Source organism: Coloeus monedula (assembly GCF_965178545.1).
Source record: "Coloeus monedula genome assembly, chromosome: 1".
In the NCBI taxonomy this organism is placed as follows: domain Eukaryota; kingdom Metazoa; phylum Chordata; class Aves; order Passeriformes; family Corvidae; genus Coloeus; species Coloeus monedula.
In genome coordinates, this window is record NC_138781.1 from 14946900 (window position 1) to 14961914 (window position 15015).

At 36.0% G+C, this 15015-nt stretch overlaps 1 protein-coding gene across 6 annotated transcripts in view; it reads left to right on the top strand.

Annotated features, from left to right (window-relative positions):
• ZNF438 (zinc finger protein 438) overlaps positions 1–15015 on the top strand; it is a 51175-nt gene that overhangs the window by 17926 nt on the left and 18234 nt on the right. For 3 of the 6 annotated variants that reach the window (XM_082278178.1, XM_082278176.1, XM_082278177.1), the window contains one exon: positions 13906–13962. The exons of the other annotated variants lie outside the window; for them this stretch is intronic. In XM_082278178.1, the coding sequence (XP_082134304.1) occupies positions 13935–13962 (28 nt within the window). In that variant the 5' untranslated portion in view covers positions 13906–13934. The remainder of the gene's footprint in view (positions 1–13905; positions 13963–15015) is intronic. 6 annotated transcript variants of the gene reach the window in all.

The window sequence follows — 15015 nt, forward strand, 5'->3', positions numbered from 1 at the left end:
CTTGGGGATGGTGCTTTGCAGGGCCAGGAGTTGGTCTCTATGATCCTTCTGGGTCCCTTCCAACTCAGTTTACTCTGTTATTTTGTATTTTTAAGGCTTTTTAATTTTATGGTTTTACATGAAGAGTCATGAAAACAGAGACCATTACAAGGTACTTAGCAATTTTAAAGATGTTAGGAAACAGAATACACTGTATCCTTATTATACATGTGTTTCTCCTGCATAGAAAGAGTTCTGTTCTTGTTATCTGCTCTGATGCTTGAAGTAATTTTATGTTTTGTCATCTGCTAAATATATATACAGTCTAAATTTTTTGCTTATTGGAGGCTTCTTCTAAAATGCCTATCCAAAACATCGCATTTCAGAAACTTAAGATCAATTCTTCCATCTGTATAAAATGAATTTGGCTTCCAGTCTGTGAATTTCATGATATTTAAATACTGTAAGTTCTACAGCTATTGCAGTCAATAGTTCTGAAAACACTTGCAGATGAAATATGTATATAGCCAGAAATACTGAAAAAAATACTTACTTATTTATCTTTGAAGATAACTGTCATCAGTGGAAATACTTATTTTTTTAGATTAATCAAAGGACTGTGGATTTCAAGGGAACTCTTTGTCACTGCAATTTTGTGTTTCATTTTTAAGGTTAATTCAGTTCTAACTTGTAGCATGATCACTGACATTTACATGGTATGGGCCATGGGCCCTACATGCAGAAAGTGAATTCACACAGATCAGAAATAGCTTAGAAGAAAAGTGCAAAATGTCTTTATTGTTATCAACAGTATTTTTAATCTCCCTTCCCTTCCCTTCAGTGCTCTAAAAAGAAGTAGTTGAGCTGGATGAATGAACGTTTGATACGGAGGATGATGCAGATTGTTGGCATTCACCCAGTGCACATCTCAAAACTACAAAGTTTACAACACAGATCTTATATTATTTCACTACTAGTGAAAGGTGAATGACTTTGAAGAGTGGAAGGGAATGTGTTAGAAATAATACGCAGGGTTTTCTGCTTTGCTGCAAGGGAAGCATTGATTTTTGTTTTTACGGAAATACGTTTGGTAATGTTCTTTCCGTATTAAAACTCTTACCTAAATCTTACAGGATATCGTGTTCTTTGTCCTGGCTTGTGTATTTCGCTATTTAGTGCAAGTTTTTGAGATAAAGCAAAATGATAAATGAAAAAACCAAATCACAGCAGTGTAAAGAAAATTATAGCAGATTGAAATAATTGTATGTTAAAACATGTTCAATGAGTGTTCACTAGAGAACCTCTCTAAAAAGTGAAATGTCGCAGCAAAACCTTACAGGTTTTGGTTTGGTTTGGTTTCTGTGGTTTTGTATATGAAATGTTCTGTTGCCTGCTTGAAGAGTTCTCACCATTCAGAAGATGAGTAGTACTGTGCCAATGATTTTTATCTGAAAAAAATATATTGGAGACTTTCTATCAATGTAATTCAGATCCTAGAAACATGAGCACTTTCTTAAAAGTCATTCTGTATTCAGTAAAGGAAAATTATGAGAATTCAGCCTGTTGCAGGTATTGGGAGCTTGTGCTGATAAATCAATTGGCCACTAATCAATTTCTGAAGCTTCGGAAATACTTCTTCATATGTATCTGACAGTTTTCAAACAAATAAAAGCCACTCTGTTTCCTTCTGTACAGGTTTTTCTTTCTGATGCATGTAGAATAAATAGAGCAGGTGTGTTAGGAACTGTGATCTAATTTTGCAGGTTGGGAGCCAAGAACAAATTCTGCATGCACATATCTCCAACTTTAATCTTTAAAAGAAGAGCAGACTTAAAAAACAAGGAGTGCTTGAGCATAAAAATGTGACTTGCTTTACACATACTTGTTCGTTTAGTTACTCCCAGAACAATTCTTCTCTTAGGAAACATGATTTGTTTGGTTGAAACAAGGTAAGGAGGGGAGTGAAGCAATACAGTTTTAAAGAATGGGGAGCTGATGATGGCAAGCACTGTTTGGCTTGGAGACAGGAGATTAAGGAGGTAAAGTTATTAATAAAAATCTGTGGGCAGTAGAGTACAATGGAGTTCTTTAAATATAGAGGATGTTCTTGAAGGGTACAAAAGCTCAGTAATGATAGAAGTCCAATACCGGGCAAGGATGATAAATTTCTGCTGTGCAGAAAAAGGCATAAATATTCAATAAATATTTTGTTCTGTATTCAGAAAGAGGCTGGATGATGCTTTTACATCTCACCACCTCCATCATTAGTGATGGGAAGAATGTATTATCATTGTACCAGCAACTATTAATGTTAAATGTTTTTAAATCTGCTGCACTGACACCTACAGATACTAAAAAAGAAAAAAAGCTTAGAAGCTGTATGAATTATTCATTTTGAGTTTTAACAAATCATGGAACAGTGGAGAAATTTTAGAAGGCTGGAGGTGAAGGGGAACTAATGTGCCCAAATTTAGAAAGTATAATAAGTGCACCTTGAAAAGGCCGATAGTAGTATGCTGTCAGTGAAGATTTAAAGGAGAATTGCATAATTAATGCTGATGAGAATGGGCAAGTCAGACCTACGCTGTACTGCTGCATGGGGTTACTCCTTTCTTTAAACTGATACTAGGCTGACTGGCCTGTAGTTCCCCAGATCCTCTCTCTTGCCTTTCTTGAAGATGGCTATGTGCCATTTTCCAGTCTTTGGGAATCTCCCTCGATGTCATGACTTTTAAAAGATTGTAGAATGCATCCTTGCAGTGACACTGATCAGGTCTCTCAGCACTGCTGAATGCATCCTTCTGATCCTATGGATTTGTACAACTGCATCTTCATCTACTGTTGGTAATGTTATATCAGTGCCTCAGCCTTTTCCATGGCTTCCTTCACCTTCTCTGCTAAGCATTAGGCCCACTTTTTCCTTTGCCTTTCTTTCGTGACCTTTGCCTTTCTTAACTCTCTGTGAACAGTGTCTTAAATAATTAGAACTCTACAGGCACTGAACACGACTAGCAAAGTCTGGATTTGGACATAAAGTAGGAATTAGTGCTGCTATTCAAAAAATAGATGTTTGGTTATTTAATTACCCTAAGTGAGCAGACCTTGAGTGTTAGAATTTGAAGGCTTGACATGACTTAAGCAGTCTAGGTGTCCGACAACATGGTTTTTATGGTAAATTAATGAAAAGGTACTTTGTGTGTCAAACCAAAAAAACCTAGTTGCTTTAAAAGCTTGGTCATGCTTAATTGTTTTCCTCTTGAAGTACTAATTCAGTTTGGTCTTGCTTAGTTTGAGATTTAACTGAATGCATTTGGAATACAAATATCCGTAGGAACAGAAGACAAAGCTGGAGGCCCATAGAGAAAGAAGAATGTTCCCAGGGTTAGCATAGACTGCACACCACAGCTGGTTGCTGGACAGCATCCAGGAATAATTTTGACATGTTTGTTTCACATTTTTTCTCCATGAATATGTTTTAAGGACACTTCATTAAAAATGTCCGATAGTCTTTGAAGCTCTGTGCCTTTAACGTTTTTCAAACAGCAAACAGGGTGGTGGATACAAAAATGAAAATTATTTTGGCAAGGACCATTTGCACAATGAGAACAACACAATCTAAGTCAGTGAAGGCAGTAAACTAGGACAGGTTAGATTTTGATTTATTCTTTTTTGTATTTTTAACTGTGTGGAAGTTTTTTTAATAAGTGTGGTTCATTAGTAACGTAGTGCTGGCAGACAGTAATAGACTGCAAAAAAAAAAAAAAATTAAAATCATAGAATATGTTGTCCTGTATGTTTTCTAGGAATGGTGTACCAGTTTGAACAACAGCTAATATTTTGTGTGCTTCTTGATGCTAGTCAACAAAGCATGTCACCAAAACTAGATAAGCCTGTGGAATATTTGTCTATTTAAATTTTACTGTTTATATTAAAAAATGTGTTTATACCAGATTGACTAGAAAATGCCCTCTGTTATGTTCTGATGGTTGTTAAAATAAATGACACATTAGTCACTTCAGCCCAGAAGTTCCTTTCTAAGTTGGATCATAGCTCTGGGAGCTCCCAACCAGGAAATGGGGCATTCCATGCAGGAGAATCCATCAGAGTGATGACAATCCTTTCCCAGAAAATGAGAGGGATGTGACCAAGCAAAGAGTGCGGGCGAGCAGCTGAACGTCTCTGCTGGGGTCTGGATGAGTTAGTCTGGGCGCAGCAGCAGCAGGGAGGGCAGATGCTGCCTCTGCTGCCTGTGCTCAGTGCTCAGCTGGGCTGTCAGCTGCCTGGCTGCAGCTCTCACGAGGGTTCCAGGGCTGTAGTTCACATCTTCAGCTGTGGGTGTTGAACTGCCCTTAATTATGCAAGATAATTTTGAGTGCGTTGGTTGTGTGTTGGGAATTCTTTTTATCTACAAGTATAAAATTTACGCAATATTCTTTAACACTTAAGGCACCTACTGTGACAGAACTTTTATTAAAATGTGACCTTTTAATTTTTGCACTAAATTTGGAACTCTGGCTTTTATGAGGGTACTTCAGTGAGATTATATTCTAATTTATAAACTTACTGTTTGATGCTTCTTCTAGTGTAGAACAGTTTATTATATGCTTGGGAAGCAGTAAAGGTGGAAGTCATACAAGATTGAAGTTGCTTATGCTAGTCATTAGATTTTTACAGGTTTTTTAGGTGTGACCTGTTAAATACATATTCCTTTCTGGTGAGTAGGATCATGTTTGGGAAACATAAGATACAACTCACAGTTGGGCAATGTTTTTAATGTTGAGTATTGTTTAAAAAAAATCCAACTATTGTATTTACATCTCCAGTTTTAAAAGTGTATGTGTTCTTGAAGTGGATGCTCAACTATCCGGGAAAAACCTCATCCTTAGCCCTGAAACAGCCCTGGGCTAGCAGTGTTAGAGGGCAGAATCAGTGTAGCACCAAAACAGTCGAAGCAGTTCTTGGTACAACATCTGATTTGTTACCTGGAATATTTCTTACTGCAGGGCTATCTGCAAGGACCAGCTGTGCCTCACAAAGGGTACACATGCTCAAATGAACTCTACTTCTTCAGTAGAACTTAGAAGTTATTTTTGAGTTCAGCTGAAGAAAATAGGCTTTTTTCTTCAATATATGTCAGTAAATATTTGAGTGTGTAAGTCAAATTAAGAGCTTTTTTTGTTTGAGAGGAATTAGGCCTTAGAATTTAGTTTGCTTCAATGGTCTTAGGCAGTGTTAGTTTTTTTGGCTCTAATAAAACTTTCCTGTTCTTTGTTTCTTTAACTTCTGTCTTAGAAGTTTGTGTGTTACAGGTGAGCCCTTTTGAGGGGGACTTTCAACAGAAAGTCATTAGTTGGTAGGCAGTTTGAATTTTAACATCTTAGAAATATATCCCATCTTGGCCTAGGTCATTTATTGCTTGATTGGGCACAGTCATAGTGATAGTAAACTGCTTGATTTTTATTTTTAATATTAATTTTGGTTTTTTAGTTCTTGAATGCTTGTTTTTCTTGGGTCTGTGACTATGATACATTGAAGTTACAAAACATACACTGCATTTTATAAAGTATAGAGGATATTGCTGCACAAACTCTATAAACACCACAGTGCAGCTTTCTTGACCTTTTGAGAAATTTGTAATGGAAATTGTTACAGAAACAGCTGTAGATGATGCTCTTATTTGGTACCATGGCAAAATTGAGTACTGTGCTCAGGTTTGCAGCTGTAAAATCAGAAATAATTCCATTATTTTAGTCAGAATTGTAAAAGCAATTCGCCTTGCAAACCTTGGAGTGTTTTTTTGCTTTTTGTTGGCTGTTGTTTTTTTTTCTAAATAGAACATTGACAACATACCCAGACTATATGAAAATAATGGAACCCTGTAAAAAATCCTTCCTGAATGACACAGGAAGTTTTATTAGAGGGATGCAGATTAGTGCCAACCCAAAATACTTAAACCAAAATAGAAAAAGTGATTATTTCTTGTTTAGTCTCTACAAAATTTAAGGGCCATCTGTGATTCTGTGAAGAATTCAGCATCATAATTCAAACTTAAATCAGTCAAATTGAGCGGGTGAATGTAGCTCTTAATCCTTTAATTATTAATGGAATTTTTAGGGCTGTGTTATGTGACACATTCAAATAAATTTTTTGTATGCGTGATTATGTTTTGAGGTATCAAGTATCTCCAGAATATGTTAGGACTACCAGATTAAACAAAACTTGCTCTTCTTTCAGCATTGCAGACCTGGCTGGTTCTTTCTGTAGTCTAAAATTGATAACTAACAGACTCCTAAAGCTTTGAGTGGAAGTTATAACACTACTAGTAATAGCTTATTCTTCAAATGTTAAAGTTGAGGAAGATGGAAAAAACCCAAGTAAAATACAGCTAGTAGGTTTTTTGGTCTTTCCTTTAGTCCTCTAATTATTTTGGTTGGTACCTTTGTATATTAACCTTATTCTGCTCTTTGAAATAACCTGGTCTTCTGTAGTGTAAAAACTGGTTATTTATGAGGTAAATAAAAAGTATATATGTCAATTTATTACAAAATATCTTTATTCTCTGATGATCACTGAAGTTCTCTTTAATCCATCAGCATAGCTGATGGATTAGATATGAAATATGGGAGGCTTAGCTAATTCTGAAGTATGGTAAGAGCATTGCAACAGGAATTGATGGAACTATCTGTCCTATGTATGTAGACCAAATTTTTCTGTAATTTTCAGGCTACCCTTTGCTGTCAGTTAGTAAATACACTTTGATTTCTGAAAGGCAGTTGTTGAGGTTTTCAAAACCCATCTGGATGAAACTGTAAGGCTGATGTTGACCCTGTTTTAAGCAGGGAAGTTGGATGGGATGACCTTGTGCAGTTCCTGCCAACCTGAATGATTTTGTGAGTAACTGTGTACACAATCATAGATGTTTGTCTGGCTCTGTGAAGTTTCAGTGTAACTTCACTGAAATTGCTGTTTAGTGTTTGTGATATTGTTTCTCTGAAAAGAACGCTAATGTACAGCAGCAGGTACACAGTGAGAGATAAAATACGTAGTCTGCTCTTACTAGATCAAAACAGCAATTAATTATGACCAAAAGTCAAGAAGTCTCACAATTCAATCAGGCATTGCAAACTGAAAACCATAATGCTGTGCTGCAATTCCACTATGAATGTTACAACATATTACTAACAGAAGTGTAAGATACATAGATTGTGTCCTATGAAGCTGTATTGTTGAGAATCCCAGCAAAGCTTCTAAGCAGTTTGGACTCAAGCAATAAATTAATGCTTAATTAAGAACCAGGATAATGTGGTGGTGGGGAGGAGCAGGAGCAGAAGGAACTGTGCAGTTTGAATTTTAAAGTGAATTCTAGATTAGTCATTACCCCCAAAGAATGGTACATGTTTCTGTTTCTTGTTTGGTTTTAAATACTAAGTTAATTTGATTTTAAATTGTAAGAACTATGGACAGCATAGATTTCATGTAGTATGTTACAAAAATTAAATTTGTATTTTCCAGAACTATTGTTTCTAGCTGTCCTCAGAATCAAGAACAGAATGTATTAATTTGTATTGATTCATTATTTCACAGTTAGTTTCACACTACTAATAATCAAGACTGTTATTTTAAATCAGAAGCTTTGGCCTTTTAATACAGAGTAATGGCAGAGATATCTAACCCAGACATGGAACTTACACGGGTCTCCAGTTTGTGGCATTCAGAGCACTCCTACCGAGAAGGGATTTATTAAGGAAAACATAATGGCAATCTGTCTTTTTAAATTAGAAATTTGGAAAAAAACGTGTTATTTTTTGACATTGAATGAATTGTCTAATATGAGGCATAATAGCGACCATGCTATTTTTAATTTTTTTTTGGAATGGCGTTGTTAGTTGGGTTTATTTATAGTCATAAAAACTGTTCAAGTCCACTTTATTTAATACACACACATTTCATAAAATGAAGAATCAATATTGCAGCTTCTTTAGCCTTCTCTTCTCACGGTGTCTTTTTGAGAAATTTCACTTTCATACATCTTTTTGGAGGTCTTTGAATTTGCTTCTTAGTTACAGTTGTAAAATAATAATTAGTATGCTAGTTTGTCTACAATAGTAGAAAATGTGTGGAACAGCCTCATTTCTTGCAGTGTATGTGCTAGTCTTTATTCATACAACTTAAAAACCTTCAAGCTGATTTCAAAAGACTTATCTCCTCAAGAAAAGCAATCATTTTTCATTTGCCTGCTATTTTAAGCCAAACGTTGATGTTGGCCTATGTTGTTTCATAAATAAGCTTTTATTCTCAGCAACATGTTACTGAAAGTGGCATAGAACCTGTCATGTAGGCACAGTTCCACTCTGACAGATGGGCCGAGTGTAGGCTTGCCAGCCAACCATTCCCCACATTACCCAGCAGAGTATGAAGGGAAGCATTTTTGTCCAGGATTGCCACCGTGGCATTCAGTGCATGTAAGGCTTGAAGTTCAGGAAAGGCACTTGGACCGGTCCATCTCACAGGATGACCAAAAATTTAAAAATAGCCTGGGTTTTAGGTTCTGCTGGGTTTGTACTGTTCTGTTTCTTTTTGTGGTTCTGCTGAAGTCATCTAATGGGCTCAGCCAAAAGAATTCTGCCATGGGCACACATTTCTTCGTGATGAGTTATCTAAGTATGGAAACATAAGCAGTGAGCAATTTCACACACTGCTGTTTGTGACTACATGTATATCTCTTTGGATCTAGAATAGGAAGACAAGGATCTACTGATACAGGATTAACTCCTGATGTAAAAATATGTAAAATAGTAAACATTGAATAAAGCAGACATTTGAGACTGAGGATGCGAATAGTGAAATGCAGAATATTTTTGCAGGTTTTCAGAAATTCAAATCAGCTATTGCTTGGTTATTGGGGTTTAGGATTTTGGAGGGGTTTTTTATTTTTTAAACAAATTGGCTTAATGCCTTGTGCTTGATTTTCTAAAGTAGCCAAGCACTGCAGGCTTTTGGCAAATATAATTGCTTGAACAAATGTTTTTGTGTGTTACACTAGTCAGTCATAGTGTCTGTCATTTTTATCTTCCTCTATTTTTGCATAGCTTCAATGTTTTAATCTTCTATTTCCAGTTTAACTAGGCCTATATATAAAAATGGATTTTGCCAACTTTCTTGGAAGCTATGCTGATTCGATACATTCAGGTTTCTTGGGGAACTTGATTTCAGTTGAAAAGTTTCTAAATTATGGGAAATAATGTTTGCATGGCACTCATTTACAAGATGGCACAGTATATGAAAGAACAGGTGTGAAAAATGAAGTGAATAAAATTGCTTTTGAAATACAAATGGGCATTTCATGGGTTTCTGTCAGGAGAATGTCTTTTCTAAACTGTACTAAGTATTTAATTTTTCCTTTTAGCTGGATGTTTTCCTTCTGAAATTAAATTACATAATATTTGACTAACACTTCTTTACATGCTTAGTTTTAAATTAAAATTCATAATTGAACTTAATACGAAATTATAAGATTTGATTTAATGCTTTCTTCCAGTACCTGAACTAATGTTCACTGCATTAGAAGGTGCAGTCATCATTGAGCAGCTTTGTTCTTTTAACAAAAGGTACCAAAAATAAATTTGGGTAGGGTCATAGTGGTCTAGTTTAATACTGTTATGATAATAAGTCCTATAATTACTTTCAGATAGTTCTTCTTTCCCAGAGGACAAGGTTTTTAGTTTTGATGTCTGCTTAAAGCATGAGGATGACAGTAAAATTAATGTCATAACCTTTACAGCCTATTTATTGCTTTCTCTGTAATATCCTAAAGGATTTTGTGTAACATCTAAGATGAATGTCTTAGTATGGACAAGCATCAAATTAGGTTAATTGGGTTCAACTGATATTCATATTCAGTGTGTCTATCAGGACACCTGTTTCATATAAAAGACCTGTGGGTATCTTTCTGTGAAAATTGCTCTTAAATTATTACATGTATATGCTCTGTGTCCTTTGGTTGTTGAAGACTAAGTTACAGTATAGGATTTTTTTCCAGTTTGCTTGCTATTTTTGCCTCTTAGGGATAGTGAAATTTATCCTTTCATTCTCTGGTTACATAAGGAATAGTACAGGCATGATAGAGCTTATTTTATGGCATTAAGAGAGATTTTACTTTCTAATTCTGTCCAACTCAACTCTGCTTCACTTGAAATTCTTGTAATAGATTTCTTTTCATCTCTGAGTAGTCAGCAGCAGATTTCTAGAGAACTAATTTGAGTTCTGGAGTACTGTGATTTGAATGATTTAATTTAGTGTCTTATGGTAGAGTTACAAACTGAGCAAAACAAATTTTAAGATTATATAGAATTTAAAAATGTTTATCACTTTGATAAGCTCTCAGGTGGAGAAGAATTTATGATACTGCCAGATAGAAATAATCCATATCATCTCCTGTATGTGGAAAGAGCCAGTTTTGGACTCAAACATGACCAGGGAAGAGTGACAGAACATTTGCGTCTTCAGTATTCAATAAAAACATCAAGACATACTGAATTGTTAGTTGGTGAGCAGCCTAAAATTTTTTCTGGATTATAAGAGTGTAAAAGAGGTACAAAATTTAATTGGTAATTTTAGTTCTAAGTTTAGAGTTTTTTTGAACATCAGCATGTTTTTTTAATGGGAAGTAGTCATGCCAAGCCAGATTTATAGTGAAATGTAAAAAAAACCCCAGAAAACAAAAACCTGCTCAGGGCAGGCATAAGTAGTTTTGTGGATGTTACAAACTTCAAATTCTAAAAGTTTGAATCAATGCACAGTACAGAACGTTTTGATAAGGCTGTATTTTATGTTTAGGACATGCATAAAATGTGTGTAGATAATAAATACCTGTCAAACATGTTACAGACTAGCAGAAGTGTGTCAGAAACTGTCAGAGAAAGGATCAAAAAGACAGGATCACCGCTGGTGTATTTGAAAACAGTGTAAAACACAGACAGAACAAATACACAATGTTTATGGTTTGTTTTGTAAACTGTGTATGTAGTCAAAGAAAACATACATATAAGGATGGATAGAAAAATTTGAAGGAATGATACGAATTTGTCCTGATTTCAGAATCTTGAGCTCTTCAGTTTTCCCAAAAAGGGAGGTTACTTGATTAAGTATCTCCAAATATAAAGTGTGGTGAAAGGTTCTTTCATGTAACAACAATAAAAAAACTATTCATGAATTGCTGAAAGAAATTATCAATGTTAATTGGAGAAATTAGACTCTTTAAAAATTATTATCATTATTATTAAGAGCAGGTGATCAATGTACTTGTCTGTCAAATAAGCACTGGATTTTCTAGGTTAATACCATTACCTTACTGTAGTTAGAGTTGAATTCAAATCAGAGATGCCTCTACAAAATGTTTGGATTTATATGATCCAATTTTGTGTTGTAGGGTTAGGGTTTGTGAATTTGTCTGGGAAGAACATTGGAAAAATATCTGGAGCTTCTATTTCCACATGGTATTGTAAGAGTTGTTGATCTGTATCCTGAAGTCTGGTTTGTTGTAATTCTAAAAGTAGTTAGTAATTATAGATGGGACACCCTCTTAATGTGATTTGATGCTCCCATACACAGGGAAAGACCATGCAAACCTAAAAAAATGTGACTTTGAAGTAATAATTTTGAGAATCTTTATTTGAACATCATTTCTCAAATGGTTTTTACAAGAATATGTGTTGCTTTAAATGCTTCAGTACGTTTTGAAGTGCTGTAAATACTAAGGGGGAAGAAAAACTTCTGACTTTGATTCTCTGAAAAGCTGTTATTGATCAATATGGCCTTAAAGAAGGATGTCTTACAATGTGAGTAACAGAGAAGTTGGAAACCCACACTGGTTTCTAGAAGTGTCTCACCATTCTGAAATGACATTGATGTGGTCTATTCCATTCTTGGATGTGTAGAGGGAATTTTCTGTATGTTTGCATGACCCCAAACTGCATTTGGATGAGCCGGTGTGTGTTTGTGTGCTGGGTCTGACAGCTCAGGGTTTGGCTGCTTAAGTACCACGGACAGAGGCTCTTTGAGGCAGTCTGCAATCTGCTGATAGGCATCAGCAAACCTCTGCCAGGAGGTGCTGGTTATGTACCAGAGCTGCTTGGTTTGTATGGCTCAGCGCAGAAGATACAGGTGCCAAAGAACTTCACCTGTTTGCTGTGTGAGAAGTCTCCTCACAGCAGCCACACTCAATGTTCTTTTATGCTTTGATGTTGAACTTCCTGAAATGGAATTTTTTGTCTATTTTTTACTTTACTGCTACCTACAGAACCATTTTCCTAGAACCTCACCCTTGCTTTCTTGGAGTCTGTTGCATGATCGTAAAGAAATATATTCAAGGCTTATTTTGTTTGGTAATTGCATTAGTATTTGTCCTATGTATTTCTGTATTTAACCAAAACTAATCTTTGGTACTTCCTGTGCTCAGAAGATGGGTCTTGAGTGCGTGTCTGGCATGTTGTTTATGTAAGATTCTCCTGGCTGTTAAATTGGCTGGGAAAGTAAGCAATCTCCACATCTGTGCAGCTGGCTTTGTCCATGGGGATATTGTAGCTGTACATGAAAGGTATGAAAGCCTAGATCTGAGTAAACCCCCAAGAAGTTGTAGTTCCATCTGTGTCAGTCAATGGACTTACCTGTTACCTTCCCAAAGCCTCCTGCTGCATGAGGAGAACAAGAGCTTTATACCCTTTGTGATGTCTAACATGTTAGTGGTGGTCAGTTGAACCAAACAGTTATGCAGCCATTCCAAAAGCTAGGCCATTTTATGAAAAATAAGTCTAAGTGGATAACAACAATTTTATATTGTCATTATATTCTACTATGGTTCTCTTAACTGACTGTTGAATCCCACTTCACCAGAGCTTGAACAGCACACTCAGCAGCACTGGAAAGAAGTAGCCAAGTCTTAGTTTACTGGGTGGCATTTGATATAGGCTGTTTTGTCAAATGTAGTGCATCAAATCTTGTTTTAAATACCAACACCACATTAAGGAGAGATGGCGGTGTAATGTTAGGTTCACAAGAGCAAGCTGATATCTTCATCCATGGAAGATTCTGTTGGTCAGACAGTTACATGGGATCTGTGCAATCACATAGAACCGCAGAATGGTTTGGGTTGGAAGGGACATTAAAGGCCACCTAATTCCAACTACCCTGCCATGGCAGGGAACGTTCCACTAGAGCAGGTTTCTCGAAGCGGCATCCAGCATGGCCTTTAACACTTCCAGGCATGAGACATTTCACAGCTTCTCTGGGAAAACTGTTCCAGTGCATCACCACCCTTACAGTAAAGAATTTCTTCCTAATATCTAATCTAAACCTCTCCTCTTTCAGTTTAATGCCACTACCCTTTGTCCTGTCTGTACATGCCCTTGTAAAAAGTCCACTCCAGCTTTCCTGTAGGCTGCTTTTAGGTACTGGAGGGTGCTATAAGGTCTCCCTGGAGCCTTCTATTCTTCAGGCTGATCAGCCTCATCTGTCTTGGCCTGTCTTCATAAAGAGGTGCTTCAGCACTGTGGTCAGCATAGGGGCTCTCCTCTGGATCCTCCCCAACAGGTCCACATGTTTGAAGGGAAATGATTGCTTAACCCTGTAACCTGTCTGTGATTCTTCAGAATGCATTGTCAGGGTGGGATTCATGACTGTCCTCCTTCCTGGCTTTAAGAGAGGTGTTTAATTACAAGAAGGCTAAGTTAGTAGTACACGGTGTTGAAATATGGAGAGCACATATAAGAAACACTTGGTTTAAAACTCAGGTGGTGTTTTTGTGAGAGCTATGGACATACTGGGATCCATTCTGTAATACAAGTCTGGAAACTATTGCCATTGTCCTGTACATTTTTTGTTAGTTTCTAAAAATTATCAGAGCTTCTAAGTATCTGTATTTCTTTCTAGGAACATTGTCGTAACTATTAAAGGGCATAATGCAGAATCCATTAACAACTTCTGCAGGTATAGTATGCTTTCTATACTTTTTTGGGAAATTAGATGCTTGTGATTCAAAATGTGGAAGAAATCTCATCATTATTAATCACTGTGTTTCTTGTGTCTAGTATTCTGCTGAGGTATGATTTGAAAAAGCAGACATTACTGCAGCATTTATCACTTTAAACAATTAGAATACTAAAATTGTTTTCTTCTTTAGGGCATTGCTAATTACTGTTAACACCCGTAGCTGAAACTTGAAGTGCATAAATCTGCTTCTTGTTTGATTCAGCAGAATTAAGTATTCAGGTTTTATTAAATTTTTTTTAAATCCTCATATATTTGAAAATCCCTGCTATATTTGATCCCCATATTAAATGGGGTCAAATCTATCTGAAAATTATGCTACACAATTAGCAGAAACAGGAAAATAAACATTAACTTTGATTTTTTTAAATGCCTTTTATCCAGCGTTCCCATCCATATGAATATTTTTTTATGCTTAATTCTTTCTTCTATGTGGTCTCTTCAAAAGTTGTCTTTCATTTGATTTTGTTTTCAGTAGGGTTAACATCTTGATTTTTTCCCTCCATTATTAGTAAGGGTATTTGTGTATTCCCAAGCCTCTAAATGTGTAGCTGTAACTTCAGTTTCCTTTCCTTTTTGATCTGTGTCTCAATGCTAATGTTTAAATATGATTTTTTAACATGAATGACGTTTTTAATGATACTTAAATGTGAGTGAACATTTGATAGATATGACATCAGCTCTAATGGACCTTTCAGAACCATTGCTGGTTGTCAGTTAAGTTTCCATTGTTAGTACTTATGTTAATTAAGAAGAGCGCTATATATTACTTAATTTGAAGCCTTGAGCTTTTACTGTCATGTAAGTTTATACTTTACCTGTGTTGTGAAGACTGAATATTTTTAAGATGCTGTAATAATTCTGAGGAAGCTGTTCCAGAAGCATGTCATTCTAATTGATCTTAGTGGATGAGTTCTGTGTCTCCTGGGACTAGTCTTTCAAGGAAGACAGTACTTACTGTTGGGTAAAGCTGTCCACCCTACACTGTGCTCT